The sequence below is a fragment of the Sinohyriopsis cumingii genome, chromosome 18 (genome assembly GCF_028554795.1).
Source record: "Sinohyriopsis cumingii isolate HCF-2022 chromosome 18, ASM2855479v2, whole genome shotgun sequence".
In the NCBI taxonomy this organism is placed as follows: domain Eukaryota; kingdom Metazoa; phylum Mollusca; class Bivalvia; order Unionida; family Unionidae; genus Sinohyriopsis; species Sinohyriopsis cumingii.
In genome coordinates this window covers 26,613,175-26,632,940 of record NC_142978.1, presented here as the reverse complement: position 1 = coordinate 26,632,940, position 19,766 = coordinate 26,613,175, and the positions used below count along the sequence as shown (strand labels likewise).

General features: G+C 37.9%; 1 protein-coding gene across 9 annotated transcripts in view; it reads right to left on the bottom strand.

Annotated features, from left to right (window-relative positions):
- The window catches only part of LOC149776264 (serine/threonine-protein kinase tousled-like 2), a 181,886-nt gene that overhangs the window by 84,318 nt on the left and 77,802 nt on the right, over positions 1 to 19,766 (bottom strand). For all 9 annotated transcript variants that reach the window (XM_089942676.1, XM_089942681.1, XM_089942677.1 and 6 more), the window contains 4 exons: positions 14,141 to 14,305; positions 12,035 to 12,116; positions 10,976 to 11,067; positions 1,637 to 1,726 (listed from right to left, as the gene is read on the bottom strand). In XM_089942676.1, coding sequence (XP_089798802.1) covers positions 1,637 to 1,726; positions 10,976 to 11,067; positions 12,035 to 12,116; positions 14,141 to 14,305 — 429 coding nt within the window. The remainder of the gene's footprint in view (positions 1 to 1,636; positions 1,727 to 10,975; positions 11,068 to 12,034; positions 12,117 to 14,140; positions 14,306 to 19,766) is intronic.

The window sequence follows — 19,766 nt, the reverse complement described above, 5'->3', positions numbered from 1 at the left end:
AGAACTCATCTAGTGAAAACCACACGCAGGTACAACTTTCCATTCAAAAGGAAGTTTGGCACCAGTTTCACTTCGGCCCAAAAAAGTCTTCGGGTGTAACGACAATGTTGGTATGACCATCCACAGAGTGGTGGCAAGATTTTCAAGACAGTTGCCATGGGGGCCATAATGGAAGAAAGAGTGGGATCATTTTCATTCAAGACAAACTTCGCACCAAAAAAAATTCTAGTGAAAATCAATGCTGATATAGTCATCCATCCAGAAGAGGCGACACATGGCAGCCATACTTAAGTAAAACTGGCATCATTTTCATTTCTGATCAACTAAACACTATATATCTTTTGCCAAAATCTCCATGTCAAAAAGAATGTCATCCAGGAGCAGCTATAACAAGATTTCTAGTGGTTGCCATAGCAAAGGAAAAAAGAAAGTGAAAATATATTTAGGAGTCAGAAGTAAAGTTTCATAACTGAGAATGTTAGCATGGCCACAAATAAAGCATTTGGTTTCTTTTCTTTTCTTTTAAAACCTTCATGTCTATAAAAGAATCCACTCATTTATAGAAGCCAACCTTTTGAAATTGACTGATTTGGTTTCCTTCTTCTATCACATGTATGGACTTGTGGATCCCTATAGAAACATGCTTTTATAAAACTAAAGCCATTCATTCAGGAGAAATAACAATAACATGATTTTCAAAATGGCTGCTATGGTAACCACGCTCAAGGTGAGATTGGCATTATTATCATTTAGGATCAATTAGACATCACAAAAAGATTTGCAGTGAGGCCACTATGCAGGAAAACTTGTGTTGTTTCAACCATTCATTCAGGAATGGTTGTAATAACAAGATTTTCAAGATGATCATCATGGTGGCTATGTTGATGGTCAGATCAGAAGCATTTTAATTCAGGACCAAGCAGACAGCATGACACCTCTCAAGTGAAACCCCACATCAACATGACCATCCATTGAGAAAAACTGACAAAATTTTCAACAAAGACATCCAACGGCTACCATTTTCATTTCGGACTAACTAGAATTTGGTATTAACGTGTGAAAACTTTGATGGCGATCCACCAAGTATTTTAGGAAAAGGGATAACAAACTTATGCTAATGGACACATGATCGATGGACAACAAATGATGGATGAAAGGACATCACATATGCTCTTAGATTGTCACCAGTAGTGATAGAAAGTGAAACTTACAGAATTGGCCAAAAAATCGAATCGAAACTACTTATGGCCCCAATAAATCATGCAATTTTCATGACTTCAAGTTTAAGTTTTGCGCCTATGTGGTAAAACAAATTTGGGACCGACATTAATGAAGTACAGACCTGCAGATGTATGAATGGACAGTAGCAAAAAATACAGCAGTGGGTTATACAAATTTACAGTTGAACAAGAAAGGCACTGAAGGTTATAACTACAAGCAACAATCAAGAAGTTGAAGCAAAATCCATCCAATGGTTTGAGACTTGTACATATGGTTGTTGGATAGATGGTTAAACAAACTCATTAACAGACCCATACTAAATACAGAAGACTGCTCAGAAAGATTAATTATTCCTGTCAGGTCTCAAAAACTTTATACTAGTAATGAAATGGGCACATTTTAATATAATACTTACGAATTGTTATCTATTTCAAACACATCATACAACTTGACTATCCTGGGATGGTCCAACCCTTTGTGTATATTGTATTCCCTAAGAGCATGTCTGAAAAAGAAAATAACATTTTAAGGATTCTTCCTGTAACATTCACTCAAGAGTATGGTCATTTATTTATTGTACTGTTTGCACAATGATGATATAATAAGTACAAGAACAACACCTTTGAAGTGATTGATGCTTTACTGACCATTAATATTATCAAGGAACCAAAGAAAAGACTGCTTTCTTATTTTAACTCTGGAGTCTTTACACCATTTCTAATATTCGTCAGTGACAGGATTTTTACACTGGCCACTGTGGAGGCAGCACAATTTTCGTTTAGGTATTTTGTTTTCTTTTTGTTTTATGACAGCAACACTAATAGGTTTATTAATGCCGAGTCACCTGGAGAAAAGTGCCTTGCCCAATGATGACTGGAACAAACCTAAATACCATTTCACATTATTTATCAAGTGCATGTGCATGTATCATTATGCATGGAGAAAATACATAAATCTTCTTTATGTTGTTTACATTCCCCTTGTGTTGGAATGTTTGTATCTGTTTCAAATATAAATTATATTAACTGTTAATAACAGTTTTTGAAAGATGAATTTTCTATGTAAGAAATGTAATTTTTCCATGCCCATACAAGATATTACTGATTTGTTCAAATATACATCAAATGGGGGAAATATTTTTGATGCCCAGTTGTACATGATCATTTTGTAAGCTGTCTTCACTTAACTTCAGTTTCAAGTAGAGAGGGGCCCCGAGTGGCCGAGTGGTCTAAAGCGCTCTTCGTTACGGATCACTGCCATCTCACCTCTGTCTGCGGCGGTTCGAGTCTAAGATTCAGCCAATGTGGGCATGTGAGAAAGCTTGCCAGTAGCTTCTCGTGGGTCGGTGGTTCTTTCCGGGTTCTTCCTCCACCATTAATACTGGCCGCCATGTATAGCCTATCGTGCTGAAAAATGGCGTTAAACCCCACAACAACAACAACAACAATCAAGTAGAGAACTAACAACTGGATCCATTTTTCTCCACAGTTACAGCAATTGTGTAGTTTCATAATTTGTCTTTATCAGTGTGATGAAATTGTTCGTGTTCAATTTTATATTCTGCTTTTTAATTCATTTTAAAACATGAGCTTGTCTTGCCATTTAAAATTGGCCCATATTCTTATAACTGTATATATTGGTCATTCAGCTGTCCCAGATGTAACCAGTTTTACAGAGGAAAGCTTGTAATAGGATGTTCATATTGCTGGGAAGATTGGGAGGACATTTTAGCAATGTGATCAGTTGAGTATTATCAGAGAAAACTAATTTACAAAAAAACTACTGCTTTCTCTACCAAAAAAATAAATAAATCACCCAATCACATTAATCTAGGAGAATATGCAAGAGGAGCTGAGCATCCTAACTCTATCTGTGTCACCAAGAAGGAACAATATCTTCCCCTAAAGTGAGAACGGAAGATAATGTGTTGGGACACTTGCAAAAGAGACACCTGAGCAATACCACATCTGATTATCGTCTTACATTCAAAAGTTTCCCAGGCATATCCTACAAAGGAAGCAAATTCATTACTGGATCTGCAGTTGTGCTTTCATAAATGTGACCTGAAAACTGTCTAAGTAGTTACCAGTGGCTTGAGGAGATTCAGCTCTCTCCTTCTTGAGGCAATGTTATGCAAATAGAAGCTTAAGAACGTGGACTTGGCATGCCAGACAAATGACTCCACAAAGTCCTATACTGAGACATATTGGAAGGTAAAGCTTAAAGATGCCAACAGGTACCTGGTTACCTGCCCACTGATAATAACGCAGGTAATAAAATGAACAACTGTGTACACATTTGAAGAAAAAAAAATATTCCAAGTTCAGATTGAGACACAGAAAAACTATTACAGTTCAAGGCATGTCATGTGTGCGTTTATTAATTATCACAGGAGCTCATATGGTTGCTTAGAATTTACTTGTTATGTGTGTACAAGAGAGGACACTTCTCTCCTTTCTTGCTCGGCCTATTTAAGAATCAACGCTGATATTTAAACTTAGACCGTCCTAACGTCATGCTTGTCCATGATTCATGTGCAATTTTTCTTACGACTTAAACATGTTCACTTTGAGATCCTGATGACATTAACTAGGTCAATACCTTCTGTTGACTGTGACAGCAAGTACTGATTAAGAAATATTCGACAAAATATAATTTAAATTCGTAGTACAATTCAAATAAATGAAAGCACAATATAAAGGTCCGGTTTAACTAATGCCATTTTTGCCTCAAGTTTATGGCCCTGGAGCGAGTATTAGCTATTCAAGTAAGGGCTGCTATTCACATGTTTGTTTACTGCCTCTTTTTCATTAGTGGAACACCCAAGACAGATATTTTTGTCACTGCAAAGGCAACATAAAAACTTGATTACCATAACATGAACTTCTTATACCATGTTAGGAAAAAAATGAACGAAATGGACAACTATAGAGAACAAAAATTTTCATTGAAATATATAAATATAAGGGAAATCTCTGTTCGTTAGTAACACTGAAAAAATCTAATAAAAATTGACCATACATGTAAATATTGTAATTTCTGCATTAATTTTACATGAAACAGCTCCATGAAAATAGACAGGATTCTTGAAAGTGAAACCACTTGCCACAATTCTAAATTGAAAATAAAGAGCACCAGATCTCATAACAAATGGGGCTGTATCGATTTGATGGGTGTTATATGACTGAAAAATGTTAGGAGAGTGATTTTGTTAAACTTCAAAACAAGTTGCACTGGACCATCATTAATGGATGAACCATGGAAGGTCAAGGATACTACAACAGCAATCGTTAAGGACTTCACAACTATTCGCAAAAGATACTGTAGATATGTAGACTAGTTAAAGTGAGTGTTAGGCATAAACAATGTATCAATTTCTGTTGTGTCTATGCTCTTATATTAACTATGAATCCACATGGATTAAATTGATTTGTGACAGAAGTTTTTACAGCAGATCCAGATAAGCAGCAAATATAAATGTATTTTAAATAAAATAAATATGTATGTTTTCCATATAGTTTTCTGTAATTACGGCATGTAATATACAGACTGATATATAGACTGCTCTTTTTATGCTCAGATTATGCTTTTTTGCCACTTATATTAGTAATAAAGTACACTTATACCTCTCCTGGGGGTTGGCACTCATGAATCTACAACAAAGCAGTTCAGGTTCACGTTTAATACAATTTCCTTTTGATCGGGTTCCCGGGTAACCGATCATTAGAACTGATGGGTACACGGTAGAAATTTCCCAAAATTTTGAATCTCTAGTAAAGCCTGTGTAAATCACTCATGTTTTATAAGCTGAGATCTTCAGAGTTATACCTGATTTGCGACAATTTCATAGGACACTAATTTAATAACTTCCTTTAGCCATGCAGCCAATATTTGTGGTTTTACTTCTTGCTTTCCTGCTTTAAGCGGTAGGAATGGTCTTTATGGTCACTGGATATTGTGTGTGTGCCTCTGATAGAATGTGTGGGTCTTGCAGCTTTGCTTATCTGTACAGGTCAATTGTGGAGAGAAAGCTAATAATTATTTATTGACTGACCAAAAATTGCAATAGGTTCAAAGAAATGAAACAAGATTGTAAATAAGCTACTGAAACAAAACTGCATGTAGTTCAGATCCATGAAAGCACATGCAACTCATGCTATATGCTGATGCTAGCCCTGTCAGGAAGCAAGTTTTATATGAAAGCAGTTTCAACCAGTGATAGACAGGGGCTTGAGCTTAGACAAGCTGAGCCTAATCAAGACCCATGAGAGGTTCCGTTTTAAGAACTGGCGAGTCTCAGTACTCTGAATATGTCAAAACTGGACAGTAAACTGGAAATGTCCTGGTTAGGGCCACTATCACCTCTTCTGTGATGTCTGAACATGACTGATATCATGGAGCAGTATCCCTTGACTGTGACAGGCCAACTATTCGTCTATGAAGAGGAGGAGAAAAAAAGTTAGCCAGTTGGTGAATGGAGACTGAGAGTGGTGTGATGTTGATACTATGACAACAGTCATGAAAATTTCTCCATTTCCCCTCATACGTCTTCAAAGTGTAGAGCCTTCTAGCTGTTGCAATGCTCTCTATGACTGAGACTCACAGTGGGCATCCCTGACAAGAGTTAGACATAAGGAGAATTTCTCCAATATCGATAGAATGGTGGTGACCTCAGCTGCTTGTTTAGCTCAAGAGTCATTACAACGTTTCTGGGCACATCTGTCCCTGAACTTAGAAGACTGAACATAATGGGGAAATCAAATATTTGGCAATCTATGCTCCTCATTTTATGAATTTTATTTGGAATCAGAACTGACAAAGGAAAGGCACATGCTCATAGTCTCTCCAATCCGAACAAAAGGGCATGCTTCTGGGTATGGAAACCCAGTTACTTTAAATAGCAGATATCGACCAGTGCATAAACAGTGACCACGTGATCTGCCGTAATTGTCATTCGCAGAAATGAATGTAGTATCTAATAGGGGGGTTTCCCCGAAGGTGGCGCTACGAAAACCAGCTTAAAATGGCTTATGTTTACAGCCAACATCAAAAGGCGCTTCCATGCGAATGGTGTACAGGTGTCCAAAGATGCTTGCATGAGGTAAAGGGCTGGATATGGTAGCCTCGAGTTTGAATGAACCAATCATATTTTATAACTCTATTCATGTATACATGCAATACATTTCTATCAGAATTGAACTGAGTGCCCGTTCTCAACAGAAAATTGCAAAGAAATTTTAATTATGTTTTTTTTTAAAAACCCACAAATTTTTAGCAAGAAAAAGATACACCCATATTCAAGTCCAAAATACAGAACTAAAGGGAAAACGGGACACTTGGTAGCTATGCTGTTCAGATCACATTTTCATATGAATACCTTTTTAACTCATTTGCACAAGTTCTCTTGCATCAGTGCTTTCCATGTATGCAAATTTGTAATCTTTTTGCATGATTTGTATGCTTGCATGCACTGTTAGCATGTCTCATTCAGGAGCAATTAACAGACCTGATAACCCTGATGAGACCATCTCAGTAAGCACAGTTCCCACGCTTTTCTAAAAATAAATTTCCAGGTCATTTCCAGTAATTTTCCAGGATGAAATTAATTTTTTCAAGGTTCACCTACGAAAATTACTGAATGGAATTAAAGAGCATTTTAGATTGTAAAACGTGCATTTTCTAGATCTAAAGATGTTTCTCTTTCAAGACTCTCCAAAATATATATGTCAGAGAAGATGATCATGTACAAAACCACAAAATGAGTCACACAAAACAAATTTGACTATATTCCCATAAATTGGCATTTAAAGCCATTTCAATGTACAGAATACAAATTCTAACTTTATTTGCTGATCTGCATATGTTGCTAAATGGAAACAACATAATGAGCATAAATTATTTTGTTTCCTTTCAAACCTTTCATTCCAAAGAATTCTAGAGCAATATATGTGCATGTTACACAAAGTAAACATTTCTTATCACAGTATGAAAACAACCCAATAAATGCAAAGTTTTAGAATCTTATCTTGTTACGAAAAAAGTTTAACCCTGAAATTATATGTGCCAATACAATTTCAAACAAGACTTTTCAATCAACCTAAACTCCTTAAAACAATTTGGTTAAAAATTACATCATTTAAAGACATGATTTACAAAAGAGTTTGATTTAAATTTTGACAAAAGACCTTCAAAATTATATAGTGTTGTATAAACAAGGACTGAATTTTCTGTAAAATCAACTTGTCTTCTTGTAGTTCAATAAACCAGTCCCCAAACCTGTATTTATACATGAGCTATTATCGTTTCTTAATATATAATAAAAGGGACGACCATTTCCCATTTCTCCTGTGTTCCATTTAAGATCTGAAACCAATGTTTCAAGCTACATGTTACTGTGTAATAGTTTCACACCAAAGTTCCACTCAGGGATACAAAAGTTTTCTAATCTGGGTTTCCGCTGAATATGTTGTTGGTGGGTTCAGAGCAACTACATAACAAATTTGGAATCTGCCGCAACCGTAAGAGAGCTTAGCAGCGGGCCTAGCAAATTTAAACTAGGTTATATCGACCTATACTTGCACGAAATCAATAGGAAAATTATTTACTTCTCAAAAATGGCATGTATTTTAATCGTTATGTCTTTAACCCACTGACAGACTAGACAAAACTCAGCATAGATGAAACCTGACCAGGTACTCACCATTTGCGTTAATAGTCACATTACTTCACAAATCTCAGACAATGACATCGGAAGTCCAATAGACATGTGATATCATCAACAAACTCCCTTTTAATGTTGTACAAAATTTCAATTATATTAAATGATACCTTTTGTAAAAACCAGAAAGAACATATAATTCTCAACATATTTATTTCAAGAATAACAAGAAGAAACTTGGCCAGTCTGATTCGTCAAGCAGAGTAGTCTGGTTACCTGCTTTATATGCTACCTACATGAGAGAGCACATGTCGACATGGTAACCACATGATATAACAAAACTCTGAAGTTGGTCTCGGAATAAATATAGAGAATTTTCTGCTCTTTCATTTTTTTGTATTTTTAATACAACCAGTATACGGCTTTCATTTAATATTTTTTTCTACAATATTTGAAATTGATAGTTGCGAGATTCCGTGTGCTCGTGTGACATGCAATCAAAATTGCTAGTACCAACTCAAATTTCATCAACGCATTAGTTTCATCGTCTTTCAGCAGATTAAAGACGTAACGATTTTAATACTCTCGCAATTTCTGAGAAAAAAATTTTCATATCGATTTCATGAAGGTAAACTCAATTTACAACGTTTAAGTTTGCTTGCCCATCTGCTAAGGGGCTATGCTTTAACACCACCATGTTGGCCGCTTGTGATGCTAAACTGGTTTTCATACCTTCCATTAAAAAAATACGGCTATCGAGCTGTCTGTGAAACAAAAAGTCTACTAGATGAATCTAATCCACTGAGCATTTGAATTGTCTGAACAAATATATTTATCGCAAGCACCCAAATGATCCATACTGCAACCACCTAATATTCTGGTTAGAAATCGATAAATTAAACTCATGATCAGTTCAGTTACGACTCAATTACATAATTGTTTCGGACGACACATTGGAGGAAAATTCCCGGGTTTTTCCCAACTTTCATCAATATTTGCAAAATTCAAGGACTTTTCATGGTCAGGACAAAAATTATCATTTCTCCCAACTTTTTTCCCGATTTCCCGGTAGCATGGGAACCCTGGGAAGGGGATATACCAAAAACACGTAATCCGAATAGTTACGCACAAGGCATAATTTAGTGAAAAACGTGTAATGATTATGCCAAAAGCGTAATGGTTGGCATGTATGTAAAAAGTCTTATTAGGCAAGCAACAATGATGAGACAAATTAGTTTTAGCCATTTTTTTAATTAATGTTAAGATTGGAATGGCTGTGTGAAGTTATTTTTTTAAACTAAATGATTAAGCAGATTATTTTACTTTACAAAGTACAAAATGTTACTCTCAGAAACAGAATAGGTGATGTTACTAAATTGTACAAAATATCATGAACTTTCTTTTGAAGGATTTCCTGTTAAAAAATTGAAATGTATCTATCTCTGCAGAAGTCTGTATGGCATTACTCTGATTGCACTACCAATCCAATGGGTGAGGGGATTTATGTTCATAATACAAAGATGGTGACAGAGTTTCCTTCATCAGCAGGTAAGAGTTTCCTTCAACAGCAGGTAGTTTTAAAAGCCATTCAGCATTTAAATTGACATCTTATGTCAAATGTAGATAAATTACAATGAAGAGCGCATCATTTGCCATATATTTCAACATCAGGTTCACTTCTGCTGAAATGTGTTGTCACATTTTTGTATCACAATATGAAATATAGTTACAACACTAGTAACCATTACAGAGCACTGACTGCTTAAGTTCAGGATTTAAGTATATGTGATTTAGGGATTATCTCATATAGTTCAAATTTTTAACAGCGCTTATCAGTTTTATTTTATTTTATAGATATCTACCTCTGTGAACCCAAGGCATTAAGATATAAGAAACTTAATACATAAATATCAAATATGTAACAGAAGTACCAGCATATCAATTATCCAAAGTATTCAGTTTTTGAAGTCATATTTGCTGCCATGAGCCTGTTGCTACGATCTAGGTACATGTCCCTGTATTTGTTACCCATAAGATGACAAATGTGGATTTAGACATAATGGTTAGGGTCAACACTACCTGTGTAAGCTTCATTTCAGATGGAGTTGTCATGAACAAAGTACTGAGTTCATAGTTTGTTCGTTAACTTTACTGGGTCTCAAATATTAAGTGGTCATGCATACTCTTGACAAACTTGAATTTCTTAAGTGAAGTTTGCACAATTTATGGTCTTTATCCTGTTAAAGGTTGGAACATATTTGTATCACCTTACACCTCAAAGCCAGGTAAGCAATGGCATTTTAAATACCAAAGGCCTAATCAATACCTTTTTCATTTACAATTACAAATTTGTTAAAAATATCTCTAGGTAATCATACCAGTATAAATTGTTTACTGCATGATGTAGAAAGTCCATGACACAGACATGTACAAAAACTTGTAAAAAATAAACAATAAAATTTAATATAATCTGGTAACCTTTTCTCCGTTTTAATGTTATAAAACAATCCCCGTTTTCATTTTATCATTTATAAAAAAATATCTTTACTGTTTGCATGTGAATGTGCTTTGTGTGTGTGTATATAATATATATATATATATCAACAATAAATTATATTGGTGGGTGATTTTATTCAAAAAATTCTGTCAGTGGGTCCTGAAAAAGGCCTTACATAATCTTAAGGTGGCTGCCCAATTTCAAAACTGCCTTTCCCCGGTCACATGCATGTTTTAATGGAACAGCCCTTGTCCTTATTTTAAGGGTCATTTTCATAAGATTTACGGCTAAATTGTAAGTGTTGGCAGATCTGTAATAGTGATGGGATTTTCAAGATGGCTGCTTTGATGGGCATCTTGGATGTTCAATCAGCACCAATGTCATTTAGAACCAACAAGATCATGGGATGAATATGTGTATAAAGTTTTGTGGCAATCCTCCAAGTCATTTACAATGGATAGAACTAACAAACGTGCTAACGGACAGACAGACGATGCAAAATTGTAGTTTCCCTATGCTCTTCTGGACTACAACCAGTGGAGCTCAATGTATTAAGGAAAACCTGCATCATTCATCATGAATTAATAAATAAATCTTACTTTATGTAATTGGCTTTTTTATCATCTTTCCATTCCCTGTTAAGCTGGTGGATTTTACAGGCAACATATTTCTGTTCTTTCAAGTCAAAGCCCTGTAACGAGATTTTGTTTTGCATTACCTTAACACATAAATGATTTGCTTGAATTACTCAGCAACATGGAATAAGCATAATATGAAAGATATAATACGAGTATTCTTTTTCAAAGAACAAACTGAGTTGTGTTCGTTACTTTGTATTTAATAGCACGTCAACAAACAAAAGGCTGTGGTCATCAGAATAAACTGCCTTGTCCTGGACACACCATGGCACTCAATATTGACTGGTTTGAACAGGATTCAAAGCTGTACCATTCTGGTAGCAAGTCTGACATGCTAACCACTAAATCACCACTACTGCAACAAAATTTTAATACAAGTGTTCGAGTGAAATATCCCAGTTTACTATCAGCCAGTCACACACACAGCTGAGATTTATTATTAATTTATAACATTATCCCATAATCCAATTGTACCAATATAAATTAAGTATCATCCCTCAAGTACAAGAAAATGGACAATGAGAAATAAGAAGGCATCTTGACTAATTTGGTTTGGTTTAGTTTTGTGGGATTTAGTGCCATTTTCCAACATGTGACTATACCTTGTAGCCACTGTATTTAGTGTAGGAAGAACCCACAAGAAATTAGCACATACCTAATTTGGTCTAAGTGAAACTCAACTCATGTGCAGGTGAGATGTATGAGTAATCTGAAAAGGCAACTGCCTTAGTTCACTCAATAATCTGGGCCTCTGCACCACTATTGAATGCCCAATAAACTGCATGTGTTAACTGTGTCAACTTCATATAAAGATGCCAAGTTAATTCTGTTCTTATACATATTCAAACCTATTAAATCTTATTTTAGCTGTACCTCATCAACATTCCATAACGATATACCAATTCTCTTGCAAGTCAACCCATCACATAATATTGTCTATAAAACTTGGACTACCTAGAAAGCTAGGGCAGTCTAAGTTCAATCTTAAAATTCACAAGATCATCTTAGGACAAAAAGTACCTTATGAACTTCACTGAATCCACCTTTTCCCAGTAGATTTAACAAGAGGTAACGTTCATTTAAAATTGGATGATCTTTAAACCTGTAAAGAAAGAAAGAAAATAACACTGAGTATACTATAGTATGATGTCAACAATTTAGCTGCTCAGAAAAGCATTTGTACTGAAGTCTAGCAAAACATACTCGGGATCCCAGGAAGGCATTTTCAATGTGTAGTCACCCACAGACCCAGTTAGAATTTTATATTGATTTTCATTTTAACTAATCTAGTAATCAGAGTACCATGGAATACATTTTGTTTTAGAAACTGCCTTCCCCTGTCCACATTTGGTGTAAAATAAACCATTCATCTGTAACTTCTATCTTGCAATGTTTTTTCATCTCCCCTTGAGAAGATAACACCTGACAAACTGGCCTGAAAATACTAGATACCATCACAAAGCTGGATTTGTTTGTCATAGATGCAACAACAACACTTACAGACAAGCCTTCTTCCCTAAAAAACCCCACAACAAATACAAGGAATTCACTCCCTTTACCCATCTTCACAGAGTTTATGTTGCAAATATTTGAAACTATTTCAGACATGATTTTGGTATTCAAAAAAAAAACAAAGCCGAAAATTTTAAAGATTTTTTTTGTTGTCCTTCCCCACTGGGGTCTCGAGGGACAGGATCAAAGGCCCCCCACCAAACATGCATTTTACAATCATAAAAAAACTGCTCCTGATGCAACTTAAGATCATAATATATAACAAAATAATCATTTGAAAAACTAACAACTTACCAAAAATTTTCAACTTGAATAATTTCACTATTTATTGTCACATGAATCTGTTCTCAAATACTATTGGTGCTTAAGTTATTTCATGTGCATGTCAGTGTTCACATCATAATTCAGTCACATTAATTTCTCAATTTTTGTAGGAAATATTTTTCTTTTCTTTTCATAACAAATCTTTAAAATAAACATGCAAGAACATCAACTATATACAAATAATCCCATACAATCACTTGTCCTTTTCTCCAATAACACAACCTGTTGATATGCCAGTTGAGCTCTTTTTGCAGCTCTGGCAAAGATTTCTTTAGACTTCCTTTTTGACTATCTTTTTGGGCTCAATGTGCAATTGTTTCTTTTCCTTCTCAATGACAGCCTTTATCCTTTCAAGCTGGTGCATGTATTGGCGACATGCAGTGCGCATATTCGGACAGAGAGCTACATCTTACATCTGTTCTCTCTTGCAAGAAATCTTTCTTCTTATAGTAATTAACTGCACTTTTTCCAGATGCCTTCTTAGCTTCAATTTTTCCGTATGCAGCTTCTTTGTAGATGCTGTTCCAAATGCTTCCAACTGTGATTACCATTAAGAGGTCACAAAATGCCAGTCATCTAGCATGCAGTTTTCTTTCAATCTGACCAACTAAATTTCCTTCAACTTTTCGCTCCAGCCATACTCATTTCCATACATTTTTTAAACCTTTATCTAAACTTCTCGTATCATGGTCTCTCTCAACAACTTGAGATGCCATATTTTGCAAGCATGCTTCTTTCCATTGTCATCAGGTTCCATTACACGAAGATTCACTGGATGAATTTAAGCTTTTGACCAGTCAGAACTCTTTTACAAGAGTCGTGGGCACTAATATATGGAACAAATATGTTATAAGGGTCATTGTGGCATGGGACAGAACAGACTGTCTTTAAAAAACCAGATCAGAGATGATAAAAAAACAACAACTGGACTATATCAAGAAAAATCAGATTCAAGTCAAGAGAAAAGTGGAATTCCGCTTTAAAACAGAAAAATCATGTCTGCTATTTTCTTTTACTTGTCTTTGTTTCCATTTTTTTAATGTAAAATTAAATCTTCCAAACTTATCTAACATTCCTCCCTAGGGAACTATTTCAACTATTTAATATCCCTCAATTTTTTCTGTCCCACTACCTTGAATTTGTCAAGTAAAATAAGTACTTTTGATGGGTGTTGTCACATACTGATTGATTTCTGTTACTGGTTATTCAGACATTATTCATGTGACAAATTTGTATAACATGATTCTTTTCAATCTTTATCCTAGAATCTCCCTTCACATTATGCATTACCTAGAATTGTCTTCATTGTGTATCCGTTTCAATTCTCTTATATGAAGATTTCTCTCCCTTTCCAACTTTTCCAGCTCTAGCTGAAGATCAGCATCTTCCTTTTTCAATGATGCTTGTCGGAGTTTGAGAATTTCATCTTGTTCATAAAATTCTGTTAATGTTAGCCTGAAATTACAAGAAATTATAGAAAAAACTATCAAGACACATGAAATTTGGTTGCTAAAACTCGACATAACTTTCTCTCAGACCTTAAATAAGTGGGAATACAAAGATCTATGGCAGACCGGTATAAACTGTAAACAGACAGATGAACCTTTGCAAAAAGTAGGATAAGATAGACATATGGAATAAAGAGTGGTCTCGATACAAAAATAATGGGTTCATTATGCAAAATATATTAAAATCCAACTTTTACCCTTTTGCTCATGCGTGAGCCAAATAGCCAATGAAAAACAATGTTTCTAACACAACTAGGCATTATGTTAATGGAAGATCACCTGGAAGTTGATGTATTAAGATGTATTCAGAAAAATATTTGAAAATGTGTTTCCTACTCGAATTTCAGGCAAAAATGACAAAAACCTCCAGGGGTTAATGTGTTAACAGTCCTATATGTAGGTACTAGAATGGTAATGAAGACTGGATATTAAGGAACAAAAGATTTGTATGCAGTCTTAACTAAACTTATTGCGCATAAATAAATACAAATTTTGTTCAAGGTATGTGATGAACTAATGTCAATTTTTTATTTTTCAGGCAGTGACCTTAGCTATTGGACCCTGAAATGATGCATTCTATGCAGTCTTAACTAAACCTACTGTGCATAAATTTTAACTGTAGTGTAACTTAATTATGAAATGGATTAATCCAGAAAATGAGACATCAAACAGTTAACAATTAGTGCTGTCAGCGAATATATGAAAAAATATGAACTCGAGCAAATTACAATACACCACAATATAAGCTAATCTTTCAATATTTCAAATATTCCTACATTCAAAACAGCTATCTTCATTTAGTATTTGTTATTTAAAAAAATCCAGTTGTATAAGTATGTACATGTACCATTTCAGTGCTAAAAAAATCTGACAGCCTGACACCCGGGGCCCTTCCAATTTTAGATCGGGCCCTTCCTGTATTCTAAGTAAGGTGCAATTCTGGCCTGTAAATAAAAATTCTAATTTGCCTGAGGAAACTTTATGAAATGTGTAAATGTATTTTCAAGATGTTGACATACCTGCAATAACAAGGCGCAATCTGATTAAAATCAGATCACCCCAATCCTAAGTTAAATTGAGACATGATTTCTATGAAATTGAAGCATGGCGTGTCATGCTAAAAATAGATTTTGTACTCCCAAACCCAAGACAGTCACATTTTGAGAAAACACATTTATCAGTAATCTTCAAAAATAGAAGTAGGAAGAAAGAAAAACCTACCACTTTCAGTATATGGTCATTACATTTAGCAATTTTAAACAGTAAACAGTCACGATTCGAGCTGATGTAAAACTATCCCTTGGGCAGTTTAAATAACAGCAATTCAAGGTAAAGAGGTCAGGTATAAACCATTTCACGTTACTTAGTTGGCTTACAATAGCTAGTGAGATGTGTTTGAGGCTGCAGTGGGTGAACCTACTGTGCTAATTTGCATAGGTAGGATTAGGAAGTGGAAAAACCCATTATAGGTGAATCAAAGAGATTTAGATGCATGTATAAGAACAAAAGTTGTTAAATATCTTTGCCTTGAATGAGAATGTATTATATGTATATGTATAGCCCTACGTATTATATTTTTGACAAATTTGAGATATGTCAAACCAGACTAGGAGATTCACTAGAGAAGCCAGCAGAGACGTTTGAACTTAGAATAATCCAGTCCCTAGTGAGTTTCCTGATGAACACTAATGACACTTGCATTACCTTCAAGCCCCTTTGAAATGTATTGAATTTATTACATTCAATGTGTAGCTACTGCAATGTTGTGTAACAATATTTAAGAAAGGGAAATCTTCGGTATATGGAAATTGGTGTCCGGACTTGTGGAATTTCAGTCAGGGCTTGTGAGTTTAAGTCACCAGCCCTGGGCCTGTGTCTATAAAAAAAAAAAAATTCAGTTGGACCCCAGTTTTCTTCACAAGTATTTGTGCAATTATGTTCTAAATACAGATCTAAGGTCAAGCTAGTACTAATATTAGTACCCTTACTCCTACCTCGTGGACAGGGTACTAACATGAGCATATACTTGTCAATGGAGCAAGCCGGGTGTGAATCACACCTGGCGCTCTTTTAACCCAATAATAACAATTTGAACATATTCATTGTATATAATCCAGTAAATTGAGTAGTCCTCTTATTTACTACCGGAAATATCGAAAATCATTGTAAAAATAGTTGTAAAATCTTGTTCACCTTTTTTATCCGATATTTTCGTTTAGATTGTCCGCCATATTAGTTCAAATAATGATTATTTCTGTTCTCAGCCGCGTTTGTTTGTGTGCCATATAAGGACAGAGGATTGGGGCATACACGCTGAAGATGTTGACCGGGCCTAAGGATGTTGACAGCCGGAGGGCAAGGATTCTCTCAGTACCTGATGAGGGAGGTTCAATGAAGGCGATTAGCGTGTTCTTTACGGCAAAGCCTACACCATGTTGCCTAGGTTCATCTGAGGGCTTCCCCTGCCAAAAGAACGTGCAATTGGCTTCCCTGATGGTGCCACTGTCAGCCAGTCGGGTCTCCTGGAGGCTGGCAATGTCAATGTTCAGTCGGGAGAGTTCTCAATGACGGCAGTCTTCCGTGCATCGTCGATCTGCTGTAGGTCAGCGGTCAATCCAGGACACATGGTCCTGATATTCCTGGTTGCAAAACGAAGAGTTGGAGTCTTCTTATTTCTTCTTTTAGTCTTTCCTGGTGCGGAGTTTTGTGGCCCACTTGTCGAGATGGTTCTCTAAGCTCCACGCACCCAGTGAAGCAGGCAGGCCATGGTGGGCAGCACCTTACTGACTGGGGGCTGCCCAGCTTGAGGCGGGCAGCAGCTGTCCAGTGAGACCTGGTGATCTCTCCCACAGTCAGAAGTAACCCCTGGCGCCAAGCTCTACGCCAATCGAGCTTTGACTTAGAACCATTAAAATGCTACTTCTCGTGTTGTGCTGACGCCGTACGATGACACTGGAGTGTCCTCTCCAGTGGAGCTATGAAGCCTGGGCAGGGTGGTATGGAGAATCAGCTGTTGTCCATGCAGCAGATCCCCCCTCTCCACGCAGCTGGTGTGCCCAAGGGAACGACGAAAGCCGATACAGCTTGGCACCAACGGCGTCGCAGGAGTTGCCGGAATGACATTGAATTCAATGTCAGACCACCTTAGGGACTCCATCTCTGGGTTTTGTCGGGGTTTACTCCCTTAGCCTTTCCCATGAGTAGCCACAAGGCAGCAGAGGTTTGGAATCGGAGTTTTCCTTCTCCTTGACGAGCTACCATCCAAGGTTTACGAGTCCCATCTACCCGAAGCAACTGGTTTTAAGGCGCCAGTGGGCCGCCTTCACCCCTTCTCCTGTTAGTAGGAAACATGGTCTGCCGGGCTTCAAATCTAAGCCACTCGCGAAGGCCAGGAGCTGGATTTTAGTGGACAGAGGCAGTCAGAGACGCAAGCTGTATGGGGCATTTTTTGGAGGATTGGGGCGCTTGTCTCCCACTCCCACCCCGGGCAATGTCAACCTTAGACCACAACCCTCTGCTCCAACTACGAGGAGAAAGACAACTTTTATGAGGCTCTGGATCAGGCAATATCCAGTATCCCCAACAGTGAAAGCCTTTACTTACTAGGAGACTTCAATGCTAGAGTGGGAGCTGACCATGAGGCCTGGTCCACCTGTCTCGGCTTTAACGGAAGGGGCAAGATCAACGAGAATGGTCAGCGACTGCCGGACATGTGCTGCTCCCACAGCCTATGTGTGACCAACACTTTCTTCAAATGCAAGGAGATTCACCAGGTGTCGTAGAGACACCCACGTTCACGCCACTGGCACCAGCTAGACCTCGTCATCACCAGGCGTGCAGAACTGGCCAGTGTCCTCCTCACCCACAGCTACCACGGTGCCGATTGTGACACGGACCATTCCCTCATGGCCAGCAAGGTGCAAATATTACCCAAGAAGCTGCACCATGCCAAGAAGAAGGGTCACCCACGCATCAACACCTGCTGTACAAGCAACCCAGAGAAAACACAGCAGTTCATCAGCAAACTGAAGGAAGCCCTCACCAAAGTGACACCTGATGACACCATTTACTCCAAGTGGTCTCATATCCGTGACTCTGTGTACAATTCAGCCATCACAGCTTATGGGAAGAGGGAGTGAAAGAATGTCGACTGGTATGAGGCAAACTGGGAGGAGATGGAGCCCGTGACTGAGGCAAAGAGGAAAGCCCTCCTGGCATACAAGGCTGCACCTAGCCCCAGAACACTACAAGCCCTCAGGATTGCAAGGAACAATGCCCAGAAGACTGCCCACCGCTGTGCCAACACCTACTGGCTGAACCTTTGCAACAGTATACAGACAGCTGCTGACACCGGGGATACAAGAGGAATGTATGAGGCTATCAAAAAGGCGACAGACCGCCCCCCTCAAGTCCAAGACAGGCGAAGTCATCACAGATCAGGGGAAACAACTGCAGCAGTGGGTTGAGCACTATCTCGAGCTATATGCAACCCAAAACAATGTCACTGGAACTGCCCTGGATGCCATTCCAGACCTGCCTGTCATGGAGGAGCTAGACACACAGCCCATCCTGGAAGTGACGGCATTCCGTCTGAAGTCCTCAGGAGCAGAAAACCAGCACTGCTCCAGCCCCTATACACACTCCTCTGCCTTTGCTGGGAACAGGGATACATCCCACAGGACATGCGTGACGCCAACATCGTCACTTTGTACAAAAACAAAGGAGACCATAGTGACTGCAACAACTATCGGGGCATCTCCCTCCTCAGCATCGTTGGAAAGGCTTTCGCCCGTGTTGCCTTGGCGCGCTTGCAGATCCTAGCCTCCCGCGTCTACCCAGAGTCCCAGTGTGGATTCTGAGCCGGCAGGTCAACTGTAGACATGATCTTCTCACTACGTCAGCTGCAGGAGAAGTGTCGCGAGCAGCAGATGCCCCTCTACATTGCCTTCATAGACCTGACGAAGGCGTTTGACCTGGTTAGTCGGAGTGGACTCTTCAGACTCCTGCAGAAGATCGGCTGCCCCCCACGTCTGCTTGCTGTCATCATGTCGTTCCACGAGAACATGCACAGCACAGTGTGCTTCAATGGCGCAACATCTGAAGCATTCCCAGTCATCAGCGGAGTAAAACAAGGCTGTGTCTTTGCGCCAACGCTCTTTGCCATCTTCTTCTCCTTGCTTCTCCAGTATGCATTATAGGACTGCAGCAAGGGAGTATACATCCATACCAGGGCTGATGGCAAGCTGTTCAACATCGCCCATCTCCGTGCTAAGACTAACGTCACAGAGGTACTCATCCGTGAATTGCTCTTCGCTGACGATGCAGCCTTGACATCACACATGGAAGATGGACTGCAGCAGCTGGTATGCCACCTCTCCCATGCTTGTAAGGAATTTGGACTGACCATC